General features: G+C 56.7%; 3 protein-coding genes and 1 pseudogene across 16 annotated transcripts in view; 2 read left to right on the top strand and 2 right to left on the bottom strand.

Annotated features, from left to right (window-relative positions):
* Window positions 1–22,274, top strand: part of RECQL5 (RecQ like helicase 5) — a 33,327-nt gene that overhangs the window by 8,581 nt on the left and 2,472 nt on the right. For 5 of the 6 annotated variants that reach the window (XM_029927134.1, XM_029927132.1, XM_029927133.1 and 2 more), the window contains 8 exons: window positions 3,121–3,200; window positions 20,327–20,545; window positions 20,774–20,873; window positions 21,009–21,045; window positions 21,170–21,228; window positions 21,309–21,382; window positions 21,755–21,848; window positions 22,135–22,269. In XM_029927134.1, the coding sequence (XP_029782994.1) occupies window positions 3,121–3,200; window positions 20,327–20,545; window positions 20,774–20,873; window positions 21,009–21,045; window positions 21,170–21,228; window positions 21,309–21,382; window positions 21,755–21,848; window positions 22,135–22,269 (798 nt within the window). Of the gene's footprint in view, window positions 1–3,120; window positions 3,205–20,326; window positions 20,546–20,773; window positions 20,874–21,008; window positions 21,046–21,169; window positions 21,229–21,308; window positions 21,383–21,754; window positions 21,849–22,134; window positions 22,270–22,274 lie in introns of those variants that run through there. The other variant, XM_029927138.1, reaches the window with a different exon arrangement.
* On the top strand, window positions 481–1,065 carry LOC115282627 (annotated as a pseudogene).
* On the bottom strand, window positions 5,538–6,686 carry SMIM6 (small integral membrane protein 6). Of its 4 annotated transcripts, none has more exons than XM_029927148.1 (2): window positions 6,467–6,686; window positions 5,538–5,865 (listed from the first exon to the last, which is right to left on the bottom strand). In XM_029927148.1, exon 2 carries the CDS (start codon window positions 5,857–5,859, stop codon window positions 5,674–5,676), a length of 186 nt encoding a protein of 61 aa, XP_029783008.1. In that variant the 5' UTR covers window positions 5,860–5,865; window positions 6,467–6,686; the 3' UTR covers window positions 5,538–5,673. The 4 variants fall into 4 exon arrangements, with proteins under 4 accessions (XP_029783008.1, XP_029783007.1, XP_029783005.1 ...); XM_029927147.1 differs by lacking the exon at window positions 6,467–6,686 and adding an exon at window positions 6,227–6,424 and having other exon boundaries at window positions 5,538–5,887; XM_029927145.1 differs by lacking the exon at window positions 6,467–6,686 and adding an exon at window positions 6,227–6,422.
* Window positions 10,885–20,475, bottom strand: SMIM5 (small integral membrane protein 5). Of its 6 annotated transcripts, none has more exons than XM_029927142.1 (4): window positions 20,297–20,475; window positions 17,852–18,065; window positions 11,897–12,098; window positions 10,885–11,442 (listed from the first exon to the last, which is right to left on the bottom strand). In XM_029927142.1, the coding sequence occupies exons 3-4, from the start codon at window positions 12,021–12,023 to the stop codon at window positions 11,345–11,347; spliced, it is 225 nt and encodes a 74-aa protein (XP_029783002.1). In that variant the 5' UTR covers window positions 12,024–12,098; window positions 17,852–18,065; window positions 20,297–20,475; the 3' UTR covers window positions 10,885–11,344. The 6 variants fall into 6 exon arrangements, with proteins under 6 accessions (XP_029783002.1, XP_029783003.1, XP_029783004.1 ...); XM_029927143.1 differs by lacking the exon at window positions 20,297–20,475 and adding an exon at window positions 18,632–18,758; XM_029927144.1 differs by lacking the exon at window positions 20,297–20,475 and adding an exon at window positions 18,482–18,563.

The following is a 22,274-nucleotide window of genomic DNA, read 5'->3' as shown; positions in this document are numbered from 1 at the left end:
GGGCTCAAACCCACGAACCATGAGGTCATGACCTGAGCCGAAGCCGGACACTTAACCGACTGAGGCTCCCAGGGACCCCTAACCTGTCCCTTTTATCTGTAATTCAAATTAGACAAGGAAAAGATTTCGTAAGGTGATTGGGTATAAGGTGTTTATTTAAAACTTACACAGTGAGTTACAAGAACTCACAGTAGACTTATTAAGACATTTGAGACAAAGAGAAGATCAGAAAACCTCCAGAGAGGTGATATGTGGAGGACGGGGGGCCAGAACAACTGTTTTTCTCCATCTTAATACCAGAAATGAGAAGCAATGAGGCACTGTCTTCCAATTCTGAATCAACATTTCCAACCTAGAATCTCGTACTCAGTCCGCCAGTTTAGTGTGAAGGTGGGCTAAAGACATTTTCAACTCCCGGCTTGCTAAGCAGAGGCCAGAAGTGTTTGTTTTTAGGGCTCTGGGTACAGAAGGGTGTTGATAATGGCAGCGAGGGGGTTTACGGAAGTGCTCGGATTCCTGAGGCTGTGCCGGGATTTAACCGTCGCCATGTCAAGCAGAAAGGCAAACGCACCAAGACCACCAAGAAGCGCCCCCAGCGCGCACCATCCGACATGGTCGCCACGTTTGACCAGTCACAGATTCAGGAATTCAAAGAGGCCTTCAACATGACTGATCAGAACAGAGATGGTTTCCTTGTCAAAGAAGATTTGCATAATATGCTTGCCTCCCCAGGGAAACATCCAGCTTATGAGTGTCTGGATGCCATGAAGAATGAGGTTCCTGGGCCCATAAATTTCACCATGTTCCTCACTGTGTTTGGTGAAAAGTTAAATGGCCCAGATCCAGAAGATGTCCTCAGAAATGCTTTTGCCTTCTTTGTTGAAGAAGCGACTGGCCCCAGGCGAGAAGATTTCCTGAGAGCTGCAGTCGCTGATGGGAGGCCGGGTTCCCCGGGAGGCAGGGGAGCAGCTGCACGGGGAAGCCCCTGTGTGCAAGAAGGGACACCTCAAGTCCCTGGAGGTCACGCGCGTCCTTAAACACGGAGCAAAAGGCAGAGGTGACTGAAAAGAACTTCAGGTTCCAGCCACACGTTCCTTGTTGCCACTTCGGGTATTTCTGAGACTTTCTCTTGGAGCCTGTCACATGCCCTTTCTTGTATGTATGTATGTATGTATGTATGTATGTATGTATGCATGCATGCTCAGCCGTTTTGGACACGTGCATCTCTATAATCAGATGGGAAATGGGACTTTATACGATTTTCAGAATAGAAAATAGGACAGCTTAACTTACCAGCACCCCCCCCCCCAAATAACTGCAGTCTACACACATAGTATATGTTTTCAGGATAAATTATTCACTCAATTTTTTGACCCATAATTAGACCTTATGATTAAGGGGAAAAAAACCATTTTCAGACACGAGCTTTCAAGAAGCTTCCTCCTGTGGAGAAGCTACTGAAGGATGTTCCCCATCACAGAGGCAGTAATTGGAGAGAGCAAGATAGAGATCTGACCCCGAGCGAGGCCTGAGGAATGTGCTGGAACGACCCTGCAGGGCAGTCTCAGCTGTGCACCAGGCTTAGGGGACAGCAGTCAGCTGGAACCAGGGGGGACAAAAAGGCTCCAGGGGGGAAATTTCTAAACATAAAAGTGAAGCCTACCATCTTTGACCCTGTTGACATGAAGTTTTCATGATAGCACAACGTTTGGGGGTGAAGTAGTAATACACTAAAATCTAATTAAAAAACTAAAACAGCTATTAAATTTCAGGGGAGAAAGTTATACAGGAAAGGATATGCGACCATGGGAAATGTAAAAATGTAAATGCCTGAGCTCTGAACAGTGTTGCCATAGTTTTCTCACCATAAGGAAAATTAAGAAGAAAACTGTGATGTAATCAGATTGGCAGAATGGGAGAGAAAGTACATGTATTTGTACTTTTTGGGAGGGGGTATGGTTCACCTTCCAGAAGCAGAAAGACAGTAGATCTCAGATATCAGTGTCTGGGGTTTTTTTCCTGTATTTTAAATTTTTCCACATTTTTTAGAAAGGAAACTTTGACAGGTACAAAAATGCAGATAATGCATAATTCCAGCACTCAGAAGAGATTGCCCTTGGGGCACGTAGGTGGCTCAGTTGGTTAAGACTCTGACTTTGGCTCAAGTCATAATCTCACGGTTTGTGAGTTCGAGCTCCACATCGGGGTCTGTGCTGACAGCTCAGAGCCTGGAGCCTGCCTCAGATTCTGTGTTTCCTTCTTTCTCTGTTCCTCCCTCATTCATGCTATCTCTCTCTAAAAATAAACATTTAAAAAAAATCACTTTTAACACTATAGTATTCACCCTTCCATATACACAGAGAAATGTGTGTTCCTTCAAATCTATGCACCCTTGTACGTGTATTTGCCACTCAATTTGCTATTAAATTGCATTGTATTGGGGCGCCTAGCTGGCTTAGGTCAGTGGAGCACGTGACTCTTTATCTTGGGGTAAAGAGTTTGAGCCCTACTTTGGGTGCAGAGATTAGTTAAAAATATTTAAGGGGCACCTCGGTGGCTCAGTTGGTTAGGCATCTGACTTTGGCTCATATCACGATCTCACGGTTCATGAGTTCGAGTCCCATGTGCTATCAGCACAGAGCCTGGAGCCTGCTTCGGATTCTGTATCTCCCTTTCTCTGTGCACCCCCCCCCCCACTTTCGCTCTCTTTCAAAAATGAATAAACATTAAAATTAAAAACAAATTTATCCAGGTGAGGGGCACCTGGGAGGCTCAGTTAAGCATCCAACTTTGGCTCAGGTCATGATTTCATGGTTCATGGGTTTGAGCCCCATGTCAAGCTCTGTGCCAACAGCTCAGAACCTGGAGCCTGCTTTGGACTCTGTGTCTCCCTCTCTCTGCCCCTCCCTCACTTATACTCTGTCTCTGTCTCTCCAAAAAATAAAGGTTTAAAACAAACTATCCAGTTGATTCTGATGCACAGTCAGGTTTGGGGGCACCATTTCATAAGTGACTTTTTTTTTTACTATCATTTGATATTTCTCTCCCTCATCATCTTTTAGGCTGCAAGGTAGTTCAATTATGTAAGACTTTTGCTAAGTGTTCGTTTCTTGTCTCCAGGAAAAGAGAGGAAACAAAGCATCTGATAAAGCTGCTATCATGGCCTTCGACGCCCTGGTGACCTTCTGTGAAGACTTGGGGTGAGTGACTCATCTCACATGTGGAGCAGTATGTCACTGAGCTCTTTCCTCCCCCAGCACCTGCTAGTTAACCAGCTCACGTGGGGCAGCTCTCGGCGACAGAGGCACCGCTGCCCGCTGAAGGCAGCCGTGTGGGGCGTTGCCCATCAGGCAGCCTGGAAGTCAGTACCCTTCCCAGGAAGGCCCCAGAAACTGGCAGTGCGAAGGCATTAGTTTGGGTGGTTATCCCTCCCACTCCACCCGCTTCTGGAGTGGCTGATCCATGGGTGACTCCGTCATGAATCATGTGACTGGTTCTGCGCCGTTGGCGTGTCATCATTTGCCACTGGACCACTGAGCAGGAGTCACTCTTATCCTGGACCCACACAGAGCGCATGACCCGGCTTACGTGTTGGGGGAAGATAATAGGCTTGGATCGAAGTCAGCTTTTCTATGGGGTCGCCAGCCCACCCACTTGGAATCCACTTCTGTGTTTTATCTGCATGTGCTGGCGGTGGAGGAATGAGAGAGCCTGACGGCTGCTCAGTGACAGGCAGGTTGCGGCAGGACAGGTTTTTGGACACGAGGGACACCCAGGGAGATTCTGGACAGCCCTTTGTATGCAGCCCTTTGGTCAGACCTTGCTGGAAAAATCTGTGAGGTAGATGAGGCAGAAGCGATTGCTTCAGGCTTAGAAATGGACAGACCAAGACCCAGTGAGGTCACGGTCACATTAGTGGACAGATACCACTAATCCTGGGATCTGATTTTTAGTGACGTGCACATTTCATATACATATCCCATCTTGGTTTCTGCAAGACTAGATTTTTGAGCATGGAGCTGATTAGGGGCATAGAACCAGTATCTAGCAGATGTTCGGGGCTTCCTTGGGCCACATATTTTGATTCCCACCCCCTCCTACTCACCAAAGAGTTGGTGGCTCCGGGACTGAGTCTCTTGTTGGGCCTGTGTGGCACAGTGCGCCCAGCAGAAGTAGTTGGCACCCTTGCCCACAGCCAGTGTGCCCAGAATCCTCAGGCACTAGTACAGGGAGGTTGGTTTTTTTTTTATGTTTTTTATTTATTTTTGAGAGACAGAGACAGTGCGAGCAGGGGAGGGTCAGAGAGAGAGAGGAAGACACAGAATCTGAAGCAGGCTTCAGGCTCTGAGCCATCAGCACAGAGCCCAATGTGGGGCTCAAACCCACGAACCGTGAGATCATAACTTGAGCTGAAGCCCGACGCTTAACCAACTGAGCCACCCAGGTGCCCCGGGAGTTGTTAAATTAGGCTGCGTCGGGCTCCTTGAGGAGAGCGCTCATAATGGAAGGGCCGCGCGTCCTTGCTAATCGTCAGAGTCCCTGCTGCTGGAAATAAGCGTGCTGGGTTCTTTCGGGATGTGTTGGAGGCTCTGGTGTATCCCTCTGGGCCGCAGCAGCCCCACCAGGCAGCAGGATAGGACCTCCTGGGGACTCTGCCTTCATGTCTCCTGTGTCACACTCGGGAGCTGGGGCCCCTTAGTGCCTCAGGGGGGGTCCGGGCATCAGCACGCCTCCTGCCGCACCCACGCCTCATCTCCTACCTCGTTTGCCACATGCGAGGGTTCCACATTCCAGCACTTCCCGGGACGTAAACACGGCTGGTGTGGCTGAGTGTAGAATTGCTCTTTGAGTAAAAAGGCACATTTCTGTACTGCATAAATGGTGTATAGCCCCTTCTCCACCACATATTGGCCCCTGTTCTAAGAATAGTCCTGGCTTGTGGTTGAAGTTGCAGCAGCTGTTTGCTCAGGGAGGCGCCTGGTGGCAAGGGGCGGGCCGCACGGCGGCTCTGGCGGTGGCAGGTGCGTTGCTGTGGGAGTGCTGTTGTGGGGTCGGGTGCACAGGCATCTCTGGGGCCCACAGAAATGACACTTGGTACGCATGGGGTCAAGGTGGGGCATCCAGTGGCTTTCCCCTCTTCGCCTGCAGCTAGTTTGTCTGCACTGTGGCCGTGAAGTGTATCTGTTCCTTTTAGTGTCGAAAGGAACAGTAGTTAGGTTTGAAGCAACTTCCAGCTTAGAGGCCTCTGTACCTCGTCTGAGACAGAGTAACATTGTGTTTAGGCCTCAGTTGAATTGGGCTCTGTCATCTGGGGGCTGTGGTCTGGGGGAGCCAGCCGGCTGGCCGGCACCCTTCTGTTCATCCATTTGCTTGCTCATTCATTCATTCATTCATTCATTCATCCAGCAAATACTATTTGAAATGGACTCTGCACGAGGCACATCAGATACGGGGCGTACTTAACGGTGAGCAGAAAGAGACCCCCCCACCTGCTTTTATGGTGTTGAGTCCAGTGGGGAAGACAGGCACTTATCAGATAATATTAACAAATTCATTAATTACATTAATAAAAAATGTATAATTGCAGACTCTGAAAGGGCTTAGAAGAAGAGGTACGTGGTGTTGCGAGAATGTCTAACAGATGGGCCCCTTCTTAGCCCCCAGAAAGTCCGGTCACGACTCCTCACCCGGGTCCGTGTTCTCAGGCGGAGGGAGAAAACCAAATATAATGGCGAACACAATGAGAAACAGGATCGTGGTGACGAACAAACAGATCACGACCAGGGCTCCCTGGTCCCAGGGGTTCTGCCAGAACTCCTCTTTCCAGGTGTACTGCTTTGGCATCAGTTTGTGATCCATGTGAACCTGGAAAAGAGGGGACAGAGGCCTTGAGTGCAGGGGCGTCTCTCAGAGACTGCCTCTGTATTTTGAACAGCGCTGGTGTGAGCCAGAACTTTCCTGTCCCTGAGACCTACCCTGCTGGAGTCTAAAATGCACCGCTACAGACCCTTGCTGCTTTCCCTGCTTCCATTGCCATACATTTGGGAAGCATTCTGAGGGAGCCGCATCGGAGTTGCGGGGTGGGCTGACTCCAGCTGAGGCCTCGGCAGACGCCCTCGGAGGCAGGTGGAAACAGTACCAGCTAATCTCGAAAACGGCCAAACCCGCAGGCTGCGAGCCTGTAGCCAGTTCGAGGGAGTAATGGCGAGTAGGAAGGTGTCGCTACCTGATTCTGCTCTTAACACTCCTGGGTCCTAAGAGCCAGCGATCTGGGTAATCCCTCAGGCCCCACACTCTGGGGGCCTGAGCCACGCCCTGACTCGAAGCAACCGTTGAGAGGAAAAGGTGTTGGCATTGCCAAGTGTCCCTGGCCAGACCTCATTTCATTGCTGTCACCAGAGCCAACAAAGGTGGGCCAGGCCCTGTTGCCTAGCAACTCTGTTCCCCTTCTGCCTTCCATACTTACCTCTTCAGCTGCGTTTTGTTCTTTTGTGATGTCGTTTTGGGGGGTGCTCAGGGTCCATATGTTCGGGCGTCCTCAGTGAGAGAAGTCGGGCTTGGGGCAGGGTGGGGAAAGAGACTGGATCCAAGACCTTTTGCCTCAAGCCACCCATCCACCTCACCCGTGCCTGGGTTCTGCCTCTCCTCTCTGTCCAGCTGCTAACCTGTAGACTGGGAGGCCCTCACCAGGGCGCAGGAAGCTCAGGAGTGCCGGAAGCCCTGGGCTGGAGCCTCACACGGGCTTCTCCCTGCGGTGCTGGGTGCTGGGTGCTGGTGAATGATTAACAGGCCTCCGGGTGGTGCCTCCTGGACCGAGTTTCTTTGTGGAGATGTTTACCACCATTAAGGCCCCAGGGTCCTGGAGCTTGACTTCTCCCTAGTGCCTTTGCTGGCCTCCCAGGCACGGCTTCAGCTGCTGCTTGTGGTTGGTTCCTACCCCCTGGTGTGATAGGGCAGCTAGAAAGTGGGAATGGGGACCTGGTAGCCACCATTTATTCCTTAAAAGATAGGCTTCAAGTGCCTGGTGTGGCCGGAAACTGCGGCAGGTACTGTGTGTCAGTTGTGGACCAAGGGAGCAGGCCCTGCCCGCCCAGGTTTCTGGTCCAGCACACCGGTCCTCAGCCTTGCTCGTTAGAATCATCCGGGAGCTTTTCTAATACCTGCACCCAGGCCCTGCCTGGTACCGCTTCTTTCGGTCTGGGCAGGACACAACTCCGGGCTGTGTACAGCTTGCCAGGTGATTCTAGTGTGCAGCCGGGGTTGGAGGAGACAGACAACAAGCAAGTTCAGGGAAGTCCCCTTACCTATCGTGGGCCTACCTGATGCTTCGAGTTTCCCTCCTTAAAACTTACTGACTCGTGCCCTTGACTGCTGAGCGCCCCCAGCCAGCGGGCTGGTCTCCACACCCGCATGCTTCCTCCATCAGTTAAGTTGGATACTTGTCAGGAGTCAGCAGTTTGTTCCCAAACCTGTTTGTGGCATTTGTACTTGTTACTGTAATTACATAATTGCACTTAACATTACATTAAAAAAATGGAGCAACAGTAACAGTCCAAAGCCCAGTTTTACAGCTGGGGACCGGCACAGAGGTTAGGCAACGTCCCCAAGGTCAAACAAAAGTCACTGCATTGGGATTTCAACCCAGTGTTCAGCTCAGCTGCGGAGTCTGCTCTGAAGCTCTGTGCTGCACCTCAAAGGGAATGGAGGGAGAGCATTGTTTCGAGAAGCACCTATTTGACCACTTTGGAATGGCTTTGGAATCATTCAGTATTTCTGTCAAAACAGATGTGGCAAGACAACTGGAAACATTTTGTAAAAAGCCAGGATTTCACACTCCCAATTTCTCTGTGGAGGTCTTTAAGTTCTTCTTCTGCTTTACAGTAACCACAGTTAGCAAATAGGCAATTTAGGAACTCTGGCCTGCAAACGCACACTCAGAGAAAAGCCCTGGGTCCTACATCGAAAAGATTGGCCAAGGAATGTGCACGTATATGTTTCCATTTAAAATGAGATGTGCGGGGAATGTGTGTGTCAGGTACACAAAAGTTGCTGTAACCAACTCTTTCAATTAATCTCTGGCCCTGATCAGAAGATTCTGTGGAAATGAATATCACCAAGGAAACAGGATGGGAATGGGAAGAGGTGGAAAGTGCTCTTTCAGTATTTGTGGCGTTGCCCGACCTGGGGGCCGAAGGGAACACTGTAAGAAGTGAGGCTTAGGTTTAAGGCGTGAAGGCTACGTAAGGGGTCGGATTAGGGGCAGTGTTTCATGGCAGGCAGCAGGTCCCGAGGAGTGTGAGGAACCTTTAAGAACAAAATTAATTTTGTCCTTAATTTTGACCTCCCGTTTTCTGTGGTCTGGAATTTGTGTTTCCCACAAGCAAATATGTCCTGAAGATTTTTTATTGGAGGTCGCTCTCAAATGTTACTGCTTAAGAAAACAGATTTAGGAGAAGAGTGTTTTATGTGCTCTCTGCCAGTTTTTGCTAATGAATTCATGCCCCGGTCGTTCTGTGGTTTCTGATAAGGCAGAATGTCCAGACGGTGAAATGCACAGATCTCGAGTGTAGACCTTTGCAGGAACTGAGAGACTACTGTGGACTAGAGGCCGGAGGCAGGGGAGGCCTGAAGAGGCTGGCAATCAGCGCAGCAGTGAGCGCAGGCAGACGTTGAGGGGGGACCGTTCCAGGGTGGCTGGGGGCAGGAATGGAGACCTGTGATAGCCAGATGCTCTCCAGGGCTCCGCCAGCCTACCGGCCTCCCGTTGCACGGCCACCATGGCTGTGCCCCTCCGTCTGTCCTTTCCCACGATGGGAGGATCGCTGCTTTGCTCCATGCCTCCCTTCCCGAGGGGACCCGTGCTGGGAGCGTGCCAGCCCGCTGTCGCTCCGGAGCAGGTCTGGTGTGTTGAGCCTAGTGGGACGGAAGCCTGCCCAGGACCGCTGTGGGGAGCCATTAGTGCCAGGGCTCAGCGTGAGCCAGTTTGCTGCCTACTGGGAGCCATCTTATTTGGCCTCAGCAGTATGGAGCAGGAAAATTCGAAAGAAATGGCCCATGGTCCTCACCTCTTGGCAGCTAGAATCTCTTCTAGCAAAGAGGCACAGCCCCAGCCACCCCCAGGAAGGGAAGTTCTTGGAACCGATGAAAACTTGCTTAAGGAAAAGCCACATGGGAATTGGGCCACGCCCGCTGTCGGAACACGGCCTGAGCTGAGGGCTTCTCTGGGCCTTTCAAGTTTCCCATCTGGTCCCTCCCACCTTCCCTGTTTTTCTTCTGGGAGGGAGACCTAGTTGGGCCTCACCCTAGCTCTTACCTCTTGGGATCCACCCACTCACGGGGGAGATGATTTTAACACACTTTAGAGTGTGGGATCTAGGATTGGTTGATGGAGGATAATGGGATCAGCATCTTATCTGCCCCACAGTTGGGCGGCCTCAGGGCCCTGGGTGTGGCGAGTAGGGGCTCTGCGGCTGGCTCTAGCATCTGTAGCTGGTTGAATTTAGGCAAGTTGCATATTGTTGCTAAGGCTCAATTTCCTCATCTCTAAAATGGGGATAATGATGGTGTCTACGGCATGGAGGCTCTTGTGATTACACGGGATCACCTGCGTCCAAACACTTTAGGGGTGGCCGAGCTCGCAGAAGCCCTCAGTAAATTTCCACTCACTTGATCATCACCACCACCTTCATCATCATCATTATCACCGGTATCATTGTTATTCTGAATCCCCTTGTAGGGTGGTATGGGGTGGAGGGCAGAGCCGGATCTTGAATTTCTTTTCTTTTGTATGGAAGGACTTCCTCTCTGCTGCTTCAACCTAAACCAAACCCGTCAGACAGGTCAGTGGACACCAGGAAGTGAAACCAGCCAGCCAGCTTCTCCCACCAGCCTGCCAGCTGGAGATGGGGGGAGGGGCAGGGGCAGAGCCTGGCATCCCCCTCTCCCCTCCCTGGTTTTTGGGTAGACAGGGCTTGTGCCCCCCCCCCGGGCAGCCAGAGCACAGGCTGGCGGGGCAAGATGAGGGAGGCATGTAAAAAATGCAGACCTCTCTGCAGCTCTGGGGGCCAGTGGGGAAGGAGCGAGAGGTGCCATGGGTGTGTTCTGCGTCCCCTGTCCTCATTCCTGGGCTAGTGGCTTCCGCTGGGAAGCTCTCTGGAAGAGGAAGTACACTGGAGGGAGGGAGGCAGGGTGGTATTGTGTTGCAGCAGGGCCGGTCCTTAAAATGGGTCCACGTCACTCTCGTGTAGAGGGGCAGGTAATGACTAGGATATGCCCAGCGCTGTGCCAGGCACTCTGTAGGCCTTAGTTTATCCTCACGAGCTCACCCCAGGAGGCAGCTACCGGGATTAGCTTTGTCCCGGAGGGGAGGAAACACAGCTCCAGGAGGTCGAGTCATTTCCCTGTGTTCACACAGCCGGTGAATGGCAGGGTGAGGATTTGTGGCCAGACAGCCTGGGACACAGCGGGGGGAAAGGACAGAGGGGTTGGGGTGCAGGTTGTGGGCAACGGTAGGGGCCTGACTTCTCTTCTGTTACTCCAGAAGTTTGGGAAGACCTGGTGGCCTGAACCTGCCAATGTGGGGTGTGCAGGCTCAAGTAAATGGCAGTCAAAGCTGTTGGGTGGCATTCCTGAACCTGGCACCTGGGCAGACACTGCCCCGTCACTGTCGAGGGGGCACCCGGGGCCAGAGCTTGGTAGCAGCTGGCACTGACACGAGTTTCACCCTCTCCTTCCGCTAGTTCCCTCTTGCGTGACATTTCTGCCTGTGTTTTTCCAGTGTTTGTGGGCACGGGGAGAACAGAGGCCTGGCAAGGACAGTCCCCGGCCACACCCCTGGAATTCTGGCACCCTGCCCTTCAGAAGCACAGAGCCCAGGCCAGTGAGTCTGGTGTCGCAGAGACACATAGCCAGAAAGCTTTTACTGAGACCAAAACGAGCAAATACTGGGCTAGAATACTGACGTGCTCCCCACTGGTGGGAAGCCTGGGGTCCAGCAGCCGTTGCACAGAGCCCCTCCGTTCGGCTGCCCCTCTGGGCCGGCTCCCCACCATTGCAGGCTGTTCCTCTTCCCACTGTGGGGCCCCCACTTGTGTGTTTTGTTAGAAAGTGCAGGTTGGGAAAGAATCCCCAGTTCTTGTTTCCCCGGGTTTTAAGCAGCTGATTCCTCCTCGGCACCCGGTAGTCACTGGCAGGTGACAGTTTGGTGGCCGTACCAAGTCCTTGTTTCCTCGATAAGGCTGCAGGTGTCGGGTTCCTGGGCAGGGCCCGGGCTGAGGCCAGGCTGGCACGTGGGACCATGGCTTTGACAGCCTTATCTCCAGCTTCTCCTCCTCGTCTCTGCCCCTCACGGGGGGCTCATGGGCCGCACTTGGACCTTCCTGCCTCTGCGCTCAGGGCAGCAGCAGCAGCAGCCGGCGATCAGCAGCAGCAGCAGCACAGTGGCTGGGGGGTTAGGAGAGGGAAGCAGAGAGTGCAGGCAGCTCAGGCGGGGGGGAGAAGGAACACACCCCGCCACGAGGTGTGCTGGAAGGACCTCTGCCCAAAGATCTGGCTTGGTCAGAAATACTCGAGTCTGGCAAGAGGTGTCGACTGTCCCCATGCCAGCCACTGTCATGGCCTGTCATGCCACCCCACTGCCCCGAGCTTCGCTCCCTCCACCGCTGGCTGGGCTTGGGGGCTGTCTCTGGGCCCTGGTTCCAGCACCACCCCGTCAGCAGCTTGTCAAGGGTTAGGAAAATCCTCTGCCCACCCCCTCCCCCGGGGACATGTGCCCTCTCCTGTGTCAGGGGGACGGCCAGCGCCTCAGCCAGCCCTCTGGCCAGCACCGCGGTCTCAGCTCTCCTGGATGCCAGGAAGACCCAGGGGCGCTGGGGAGAACGTGAGAGCCCCAGCTTACCTGTGAAGAGGAGGATGACGGAGAAGGCCGCGATCTCCACAGGCTCGGCCTGGGGCAGCTTCTGCAGCTTGAGCAGCAGCTTCTCGCCCATGGAGCGCATCTCCTGCACGAAGCTGGCGGCTGCCATGGTGCATCGGGCTCCTGCCGGGCTCCTGCCAGGCCTCACTGAGCAGAGACAGGGCCAGGAGTCCCCACCCACCTGCTGCCTGCAGAACGAGTTAGTCAGGTCTCACCCCTGCACCCCTGATGGCTCATGACAAGGGAAGGAGCCATCAGGGCCCTCCGCCCAGCGATGGCCTTCAGCCCCCACCCAGCTGGCACCACCAGGGCTGAGGGAGGCTGGTGACGGCAGGGAGCCTGAGGCCCTGCTGCAGGGGGGCTGCTTGGCACTGCCAGACACAGGAGAGGTCTGTCAGCAGGCCACGGTTGGCCAAAGTTTCCCACCTCGAGGTGGGGTGACTTCACTGTTCTATGCCTTTGTCTTAGGCAGCACTCCTGGTTTTGCTGGGCACCTTGGGCTGGCACAGCTCCCCTGGTGACCCCGGGGTCCTTCAGGACTTTGGTGCCTCTCCTGGGTTCCCAGTGGGGAGACCAGGCTTTAGGTTTCCAGCCTGGGGCTCTTGACTTTCATCATATGTGGGGCAGAAGGACCAGGTTTTTCCTCCAGCGGGCACATGGGCGCTCCTGGCTGGGGTCAGCTGGGTGAGAACTGATAAGGGGAGGTGGTCTGAGCCCCTCCAGGGCCCTCCACCTCTCCCACCAGCTCGGTTTCTTTACTTACACGGTGTTCTCCGAGGAGGCAGAGATAATGCCGTGTCCCTGCAGTTTTCCCCAAGGGGGCCTCTCGGACTGGATCACACATCCCACGGCTGGTCTACCAGCCCCTCCTCTGGTGGCTCAGACCTGCTCCTCTGGCCTGACCAGGAGAGTCCCCTTTGCCCTCACCCTCGCCCCAGGTATGTAGCAACTCAGCCTTCCAGGTCCGTGACCGAGAGCCTCTTCCTGTCCAAAAGTGCCCGACAGGTTGAAGGTGAAGGTCCAGGCTGAGTCTGTGAGTTGGGCCAGCTGTACATCAGGAGAACCTGCCTGGCTGACACCCCTGTGGGATGAGGGAGCAAGTGCCTCTTCAGGGACAGACCAGGGAGGGACAGCCTGGTGCCACCCCAGCCTGAACTTGTTCACCAAGGCAGCTCTAATCCAAGGGAGGGTAACAGTGGCCGAGGGCTTGTGCCAGACATCAGGATCCAATTACTGCCGCCTTGTCCTGTGTGTCAGCCAGGCAGGTTCTCCCGAGGTGACTGCAGTCTTAGAAGCTGATCACTCCTGGCATGATTGCCACAGTAAGCTATATGTCTTCGAACCTCCTCGAAGGTCATCGGCTTGACCCCCTACCCTGTACCTGGCTCCCTTCACTCCTCCTGGCGTGCAGCCTTTGCGTGAGCCCCTCTGGGTGAGATGTGGGGGGAATCCCGCCTGCGCTGGCAGCCTGCCCTGTTCCTCCTTGGAGCAGCGCTGATCATTGGAAGGCGGGACCTCCTCCTGACCTCGTGCGTCCTGTCTGTGGTCACATAGGATGTTTCCGGCCCCCTTCTGCCTCAGTCCTTCCAGACCTGGGTGGCAGCTGGCACGTGCCTTCTATATCTCCTCCTCCTCAAGGTCGCCTGCCCCCCGTGGAACATTGGGTCATCCTGGATTTGAATGCTGCCTGCCCCTTTCCACTTTCATGACAGGGATGTGTCACTTTGTCTCTCTGAGTCTGTTTCTTTTCCTCATTTTGTGTAAGATGAGATAGCCATCTCTTGGGGCCGTTGGGAGGATCGACCCCCTGGAAGCACGGCTTAGGAAGCACACATCCTGGTGCACATTGGTGCCCAGCGAGCGGGCTTTCCCTCTGGGTGCGGCCTGGCCACCGCAGGAAGCCTGGGGACCGTCGCACCTGCACCCCGGACCCTGTCAGAGACCTGGGGAGTTTCGTCTGTGTCCCTGGTCCCCAGGACGTCTGTGGTGTGTGAGGGAAAGGAAGGGGACGGGGAGCTAGAGATGAGAGCTGTTTGAAGCGATGTTGGGGGCAGCAGGCAGGTGATGGTTCCGGGGAGGATTCGAGAGGGCTTCCTGTCAGAGCCTCCTAGCTTGTCTCCTGCCCCGCTCCAGGGTCAGCACCTTGCTGCAAAGGAGATCAGGACCCCCGGTGTAAGGTGTACAAAGAGGCAAGAGATCCTGGAATCCCACGTGTCGTCCATTCCTGCCTCCCTTTACATCTGGGGAACAGCCAGGAGGGAGACTCTCGAGGCCACACAGCAGGACGGGGCCGAGCCGGGCTCCTCCCGCTTCCTCATGCTGTCTCCTTACGGAGGCCTGCGTCAGGCAGCCTGCTCTGTGGCCGGCCGGGTTAAGTGAGCCCGCATAGCAGCTTTCTGCAGACACCATCCACACGGTGGGCCTAGTGCAGGGACCAGGGCCCCAGAGCCCTTTGGACGCGGGTGTGGCCTGCACGATGAGCCCCATTCCACACTGACGAGTCCGGGGCACTGTTTTCATTCAGGCACATCACTCACGAGGCCAGGGCCACACCTGCCTTTTGGGAACCACATGTGACTTGTCACCAAAGGGATGGATGGCACCTGTCTGTCTGTCTCAGGTTCACCAAACTCCTTTCCAAGCACAGGGCCCCTCTTCTCCGGCCACACTGAATAGCGCCCCCCTTCCTTGACCAATGAAGCCGGCTTGCACAAGGAGGTCCCCCCTCATTCCGGAGCCTCCCTGCGCATCCACTTCCCCTGTTGCCAGGAGCCTATTCCTCTGCGTTCCTGGAGGAGAGAACAGCAGTGCCAGCCAGGGCTCCAGAGAGAGTCTGCACAGGGCTCAGGAGCTGGGCTCCTCTTCTGTCTGTCTACACTTGGTCTGGCTTTTTCTGCCTGTTTGGCCCAGTGCCTGCATGGCCTAAAGTAGCCAGCAGAGACTCCTTGAAAGAGGAAGCAGGCAGAGGCCAGCCGGGCAAGGGGAACTTTGTCACTTGCGCGTCCACATCCAGAGACCTGGGGAGGGCTTATGGGAGGAAGGCTTCTGCATGTGAGCGAGAAGTGGTGTGGAGACCCCGCCGGTCTGAAGGGTGTGATCTCTAGAGCAGGGAGGAGGTGGGTGGAGCTGAGGTTGCTCTGCTCTGCTGGGAAGGTGGGCTTTGCGGATCAGTAGCTTCGGCTCTGGAGTCGGCCATCCTCCGGGTGTTGTGTAATCAGAATGCTGCAGAGTCCTACCCAGGGGCCCGGGCCCCGCTTCAGGGGGAGTGTGCACGGTGGCAGGCCGTGTGGCTGTGGACGGGCGGCATCATGCCCCTGTGCCCACGGCCCCTCTGGTGAACTGAATTGGCAAGCTGTACCAGCCCTAGGGTCTCACCCAGGGCTGCCCACTGATTCCGTCCATCTGTGGGCTGGAATGGAGCCACTGGACACTGATGTTCTGCCCCGAAGGCTGAGGGGAGCGCCCTTTGTTTTTCAGTTGATGTTTTGCCATTTCCAGCTTGGGCTCTAGCAGAAGAAGCCTTCATGGGGACTGTGGGAGCTGGAGGGGCCTTGTGCTCCTAAGAGGGAGGAGGCACATTCCAGCAGGTCCCAGGCACTCTTCCCGGCGGTCTATTTAAAGCGAGGCCCGGGGGTGCCTGATGCCTGGTGCCCAGTATAGCCGGCCGTCGTCAGGTGACCTTGCGGCATGTCCCTTGGCCATCGCCCTGTAGGGAGTAAGTGTTCCCAGCTCTGGCCCTGGGAGCGGGGGTGCTGAGGCTGGCTGCTCTTACCCCTTGTACGTTCCCAGGTTTGGAGGGAGGAAGGCAGGGGAGCCTAGAAGGGGTACTGATGATTGTTTGTGTCAGTGTGTACACGGATACCGTAGATACCTTCCTGGTGTATCTCACTCCACCAGACTCCTTCCAAAACTGTGCTTCCTGCCCGTGAATCAGGGAAATCCTAGTCCCTCCCGGCCCGGTGCTCTGGAGCGCTTGGGTCAGAGGCAGCCAAGCAAGTGGCTTCCCACGGTCCCAGGAGGGGAAGCAGCCTTGGCTGCCTGCACGGCCCTTTCTGGAGCCTGTGGAGGGTGCTCTGTGGCCGGAATGGCAGCCAATGGAGGGGGCAAGTGAGCCAGACAGATGAAGGCTGGCCGAGCTAGAGGGACCAGAAAACATTTGTGTGGCATCTCCTGGCACAGGAAACCTTGTGACAGGGCAGGCGGACGTCCTGCAGGCCAGACAACTGCCACTTGGTACTGAAGCTTCTCTGTTTCCTCCTTGCAAAACTGATACTTCAATTCCAGAGGCCCCTTGTGGAAGAACAGGCAGCAGGCGGGTGTGTTTGTGACTGATAAAGTGTTGGTGGCTCAGGCCCCAAGGGCTTCTTGCCCTGCCCCTGCCATTTTGTCACGGAAGGTTGCAGCCACCCTTGCCCCACAGGGCATTGTCTTGTTTGAGAAACAGCTATCAGGAGGCAGACTGATGATTATGGCAGATTTTCGGGGTCCAGGGGCCTGACCAGCAAGGCAGAGATGTCCACTGTGCACTGACTGCATCAAGCCTTCAGACAATGCCTTCTTCTGCCGTGGCTCCAAGTTGCTATGGGAGGTAGACGCTTGAACCCGGAGCAGTCCTGCTTTCCAGGGCTGGCAGAGGCACTTGCGGCTGCTAGCGATGGTTCCCGTAGCCCCGGAAGCAAGTATCACCTTCCCATTCCAGCTCAGGGCCTGGGTTCGGGGGACCCCATCCACGTATGTGCTGTGGCTGCAGGACTCTGATCCCTCCCCCCGCCCCCCGCCTGGGCTGTCTTACAGATCAGAGCCAGCAGGGGTAGCCCTGGGCTCTTCACTGTGCCCATCCCTTACCCAGCCCTGTCCACTGCCTCCAGCCCTGGCCAGCGCCGTCGCCTCTCTGCCATGCAGGGCCATCTTGGCAGAGTATTAGCCTCTCCAGCCGCCGACTCAGGCCAAATCTCACAGACTCTGCTGAGCCAAGAACACTTGGCCTGATCCTTGGTTTCCACTTTTCCCTGGATTGTTGTTTTTCTTTCCTAGTAGATATTAGCCTGTTTGCTTTGGGGGAAACATAAGGGGGGTGGGGAAGGGAGACTTTAGCCCTAGTGTGAGGACAAGGGGGCAGGAGGAGGAGGCAGCCTCAGTTCGTGGGGCCCTGCCCCAGGGGGCTGCTCCCGGGGCTGCTGGAGAGCCATACTGGGGTCAGCATTCCATCGGCCTGTCCTTCAGTTGCCTCAGCTTAACCATCGCCATCTCCCCCACCCCACCTTGGGTTCGGAGTCAGGCCCTCATGCTTCTGGCACAGCAGTCAGAGAGATCTAGGGGTACGTGGGGTTCTAAATGGGCCCAGGGAGGAGCCCCTGGGCTTAGGTCTGAGCCAGGAACACCTGGCAACGAGTGGGCCCAGCCCCTCTCAGGAGGTGGCAGCTGCCGCTCTGATGCAGGACACAGACGGGCAGAGCTGCTGTGGGTCCTGCCACATCCTGAGTGGCACGAAGTGGCGGGGCAGACGCTGCGGTGAGCCGCCTCCACTGGGAGAAAGCAGGGACAGAGGGCTCTGCCTTGATCCTGGGCAGAAGGGAGGCTCAGGGGGCAGGCAGCCGTTCTCTCCCAAGCAGGGACAGCCTAATCCCTCGGTTAAGCCCCCTGAATAGAAAAAGCTTAAACTAACTTGCAGAGTAAGCAGGCGCTCGGGGCCCCTCTGCCTGCTCAGCAAGCAGGGAGGAAAGGACTCGGGACAGAGAGCTGCAGCCTCGGCCTGTGTTCCCGAGTGCTGGGTCCCAGCAAACGAAGGGAGAAGCCAGTTTTACACGAGGCTGGCTGGAGACTGCCACGTGCACCCCCACGAGCCCCTGTGTTTGTCGTAGATGATGGCTCGCCACCCTCGGGGCAGGGGACCCGGGCTGGCCCCCTCACCCATCATCTGTGGCCCGAACCACTCACCTGGGAACTCAGGTGTCGGGTTGAGGGCAACCGCGGAGGCTGGGGAACCCGGCAGCCTCCCTCGTCCGGCCTCGCCTGGCCACCAGCTCTTCCTTCCTTCGCGGATGCCTCTTTCCTGCCCCGCTGCTGGGCGCCTTCCTCAGAGCGAGTGGAGCTCCTGGCTGCTGACAGCCAGCTGCCGGGTCTCGCCTTCGCTTTTCTGTTGTTGGTCGTCCTGGAGATCCAAGTGTCAAATTACAAGGGGCGGCCACTGAAGCCGGGGAGCCAGTGCCACCGCCGCCCCTGCCCAGTCGAGTGAATCCCTGCTGGGACCTCCGAGGGTGGCTTCAGACTCCTGTGCAGGTGGCCGCGCCCCTGGGAGGTCTGCCAAGGCAGGCGAGCCCTGTCTCTTCTGTGCCTTCTCTTCCCCTCCTGTCCCTCCTGGCGGGTGTGTGCTAAGCTATCGTGGGCTGGGCCTGGGCGGGGAGCTGATAAAAGAGGTCGGCTCTCTTTTTCCCTGGCAAAGATGCCCTCTGGGAGGCTCCACCTGAGCAGTGGGGTGCTGAGAGAGGGACGCCCTGCAGCACTCCGGCTCTCTGGCTCCCTCCCCACCCTCAGGAGGGGTTTGAGCCCATCCCCTGCCCAGGCAACCTGTCTCTCTGGAGACTCCCTGGCTGGTCCCGCCCTCTGGCCCCTCCTAGGAAGTAAATAGTCGGGGAGCTGCCAGACCACCCATGAGGCCAGGCCCTTGGGGAGGAACCTAGGGGTAACTTGAGAGTGGCCTGCTCCAGGCCTGCTTGCCTGCTGGGGAAGTGCCTGGTGCTGCTCCACCCCAGGAGGAGAGAGGACAACCCCGATCTCTTGTTCTTTCCAAAAGAGTGTCTCCTGGGGCTGTCTCTGCATTCCTGGCCCTGGCCATCAGGGACGGGCTCCAGAGCTCAGTGGCTGGCAGAGCCCTTTGACATTTGGTCGGTTGTGCCACGCCAGCAGACCAGGCTGTGCCCAGAGCAGGACAGGAGCCGACCCCAGCCCGCATCTGTGAACTCTCAATGGAGCCCTTTGAGTGTGAGCACAAAACCCCAGTGAGTCCGGGCTTGAGGGAGGGTGGGGAGGAAGCCAACTGCGCAGCCACACCACTTGGATGCGGAGCCTCCCAGAAGCTGGACAGACAGCCACTGTGCAGATGCACCGACTGGCAGTGGAAGGAGCCGCACGTTGGTTTTAGGAGTGGCCGGAACAGTGCCCCCTGGTGGCCGCCTGGGCCTCCTCGCCACCTCCTGCCTTCATAGCTGCATTCTCTAAACAAGGCAGCCAGGCCCCACTGCCTAGGACTCGGGTGACGTTCCTGGCGCCTGCCCCTCAGCTCTCAGCTCCTCGCAGTGTTTCCTGTGGTTCCAGGTGGCGCTCACAGGGAGAGGCGTTCTGGTTAGAGGGTAACACCGCCTGCTCCTGTTCCCAGGGGCGTGGTGCCCGGACAGCCCTGCCTCTGCCGCCCCATCGCTCTGGCTGGCCCACCTTGCGCTACATTCCCGTGGCAAGACTGGCCCTTTGCAAGGGCCCTGATTAGATCTGTGCCACCCCTCCCCCCAGGGGGGACCTCTGCATCTGTCCCAAGGACTAACTGTGCCCCCGTCCTGGGAGTCATAGGAGGGACAGCTGGAGCCTGGCACCCTGGCAGGGGGCCGTGGAAGGGCTGAGGCACTGGGTGATGCGATAGGACTCCTGCCAAGGCTGGTCCCCCATCGCCCTCACTGGCGGCCGGCGGATGACGTCAGCTCTCAGTGCTGCTGGTCCTGCTCGCAGACAGTCCCCCAGCCCCAGGCTGTGTACACAGTCCACAGTCTTCTTGGGGACAGGGAAGAGGTCATCGAGAGAGAGCAGAGCAGAGTGCCGAGGCTGGGGTAGGGCCGCCTCATGCTGGTCCTCCCCTCCGCCACCCCCGGGCAAGGGTGAAGGGCACACAGAAGAGCCCTGGCTGTGTGTGCGCCGGACGCCACGCACTGCCCTTCGGCCATGGAGTCAGCGCTCTTGCAGCGTCTTCCAGCCCAGAATGTGTGGGCTTTGGGAAGTCTGACGCTTTCCCTAAGGATGCAGCCTCAGCAGCAGCCTCAGCATCTGTGCCCAGAGCTGGAGCTATTCCCAGGGCACCCCACTGCCAGAGGACAGAGAACAGAGCAGGAGGCCGGGACCTACAGGAGGAACCCATAGGGAAGCCAGACAGAATGCGGGGCGGGGGGGGGGGGGTCACAACCTGGCTCCTCCGAATTCCCCTATATGTTATACGACCTTGGGAAATCTCCTTCACCTCACTGTCCTCATCTATAAAATGGACAACTCAACGATGCCTTGCCAGGCTCACACGAGAGGGGGTGTATGAGATACTGAGTGTGGTGCCCAGCACGTAGCGCTCCTCAGACAGGGTTTAGGGAGTGGGCGGATGAACACTGGCCTGTCTGGGTCCCTCACCTCTTGCCTCTGCTGTGCTCCCTCTGCCAGGTGCCGCCACGCTGCCATTGCCAAGTACTTCGGGGATGCACCCCCTGTCTGCACCAAGGGCTGTGACCACTGCCGGAACCCTGTGGCCCTGAAGAAGCAGCTGGATGCCTTGGAGCACAGAAGCAGCTGGAGCAAGACTTGCATTGGGCCTTCCCAGGGGAATGGCTTTGACCCTGAGCTGTATGAGGGAGGCCGCCAAGGCTATGGAGGCTTCAGCAGGTGAGGGGCCATGGAGTCAGTTGCCCCCGACCCACTGCAGATAGGCTGGCATTCCGCTCGTGCCAAGGCCAGACCAGAGGTGCCCCATGCCATAGTTCACCCCTTGCCCCTGGGGGCCATGGTGGCTCCGGTGGCCAGGTTGTCAGAGACCACCAGCGGCCCGCCAGAGAGGCATGACAGGAGGGCAGAGCCCAGGCCTGGGGCTGCTCATGGCTAGTCTCTTCCCAGGTACGACGAAGGTTCCGGAGGCAGTGGGGATGAGGGCAGAGACGAGGCCCACAAGCGAGAATGGAATCTCTTCTACCAAAAGCAGATGAGCCTACGCAAGGTGAGGGGGATGGGGCCCTGATGGGGTCTCCAGTGTCCCCCGTTTACACTCGCTCAGCCCCCACCCTGGTGCTGGACTGGGGGCCATCCTGCAGCCAGGCAAGGTGCCTCATAGGCCCTTCATGCATTCTTCCAGGGCAAAGACCCCAAGATAGAAGAATTTGTACCTCCAGGTCAGTACAGAAGTGTCCTCAGGGACTCGGGCTGTTCCCAGGGTGTAGATGCCTCACTGGGAGCTGGGGACTCCAGAGAGCGGGGGGGAGAATGCAGTGACCCACCCACCCCTCTTCCCCACAGATGAGGACTGTCCCCTGAAAGATGCTTCCAGCAGGAAAATCCCCAGGCTCACTGTGAAGGTGAGATGTGGGCAGCTCTGTTCCCCAAACTCCTCCCCCAACCTTAAGGCTTAAGTGACCAAATTCCTTCCCCCGTGTAGGCCCGTGAGCACTGCCTGGGGCTTCTGGAAGACGCTCTGAGAAGTAACCGCCAGGCCACAGGGACTGACGACAGGTGAGTGTCCCACGTCCCAGGGGCCTTGGAGGCTTCTCCGAGCCCTGGTTCCCTTGCAGACCACAAGAGCCCCCGTCCCTCCTGGCTTACTTGGGCATCCCCTCCCCAGATTGTGACACTTCAGGCTCCCAGTGGCTGCAGGTCTCACTGCCCCACCAGGGGGCAGGCTTAGCCAGGACTAAGGGGCTGCCAGCGCCTGCTGAAGGGCAGTAAGCCACAGGATGCCCGGCATCCAGGCCAGAATCCCTGTGCCCAAGGCCAGTCCCACCGGGCTCTGAAGCCGTCTCCAGGGTCCCCAGACGGAATCCAGCAGGAGCTCAACAGAGAGAGGGCTCAGGCCCACCTGACCCTTATGCTTTTTCTTACTCTCAGACCCGATCTCCAACCCAGGGCTGTGGAGCTGGAATACAAGATGTTCCGAAATGCCAAGGTGGCCAACCTTTACAAGGCCGGTGTGCTAAAGAAGGTGGGCCCAGGCAGGGCATGCCTGTGGGCTGGGGTGGGGGGAGAGGCAGCCCCTACCCTCCCGGGCTGTCTGCCTGTCCCCTGCAAGACAACCACTTCCACAGGGCAGACTGACCTCCCTTCTTTGCCAGCTGGAGATGTTTCTAGCCACCTCCGTGAGGACTAGAACTTGTCCAGTGTCCAATTACCTTCAGCCACGGGCCCTAGAAGCCCACCTGTGGATAGCCTGGGTTGGGGCTTTGAGGACCAAGTGGGTGCGATGTTGTCCCTGCCTGTCTGTGACTCAGGTGGCCGAGATCCACAGAGCCTCCAAGGACGGGCAGCTCTATGACGTGGAAGGTGATACCAGGAGTCACAGTGCCCAGGCCCAACCCCCAGAGCCCACCGAGTACGACATCCGGCCTGCCTCTCAAGTGTACTCGGTGAG

The sequence above is a fragment of the Suricata suricatta genome, chromosome 17 (genome assembly GCF_006229205.1).
Source record: "Suricata suricatta isolate VVHF042 chromosome 17, meerkat_22Aug2017_6uvM2_HiC, whole genome shotgun sequence".
Lineage (NCBI taxonomy): Eukaryota > Metazoa > Chordata > Mammalia > Carnivora > Herpestidae > Suricata > Suricata suricatta.
The sequence above is the reverse complement of the archived record's forward strand: the minus strand, read 5'-3'. Positions and strand labels throughout refer to the sequence as shown.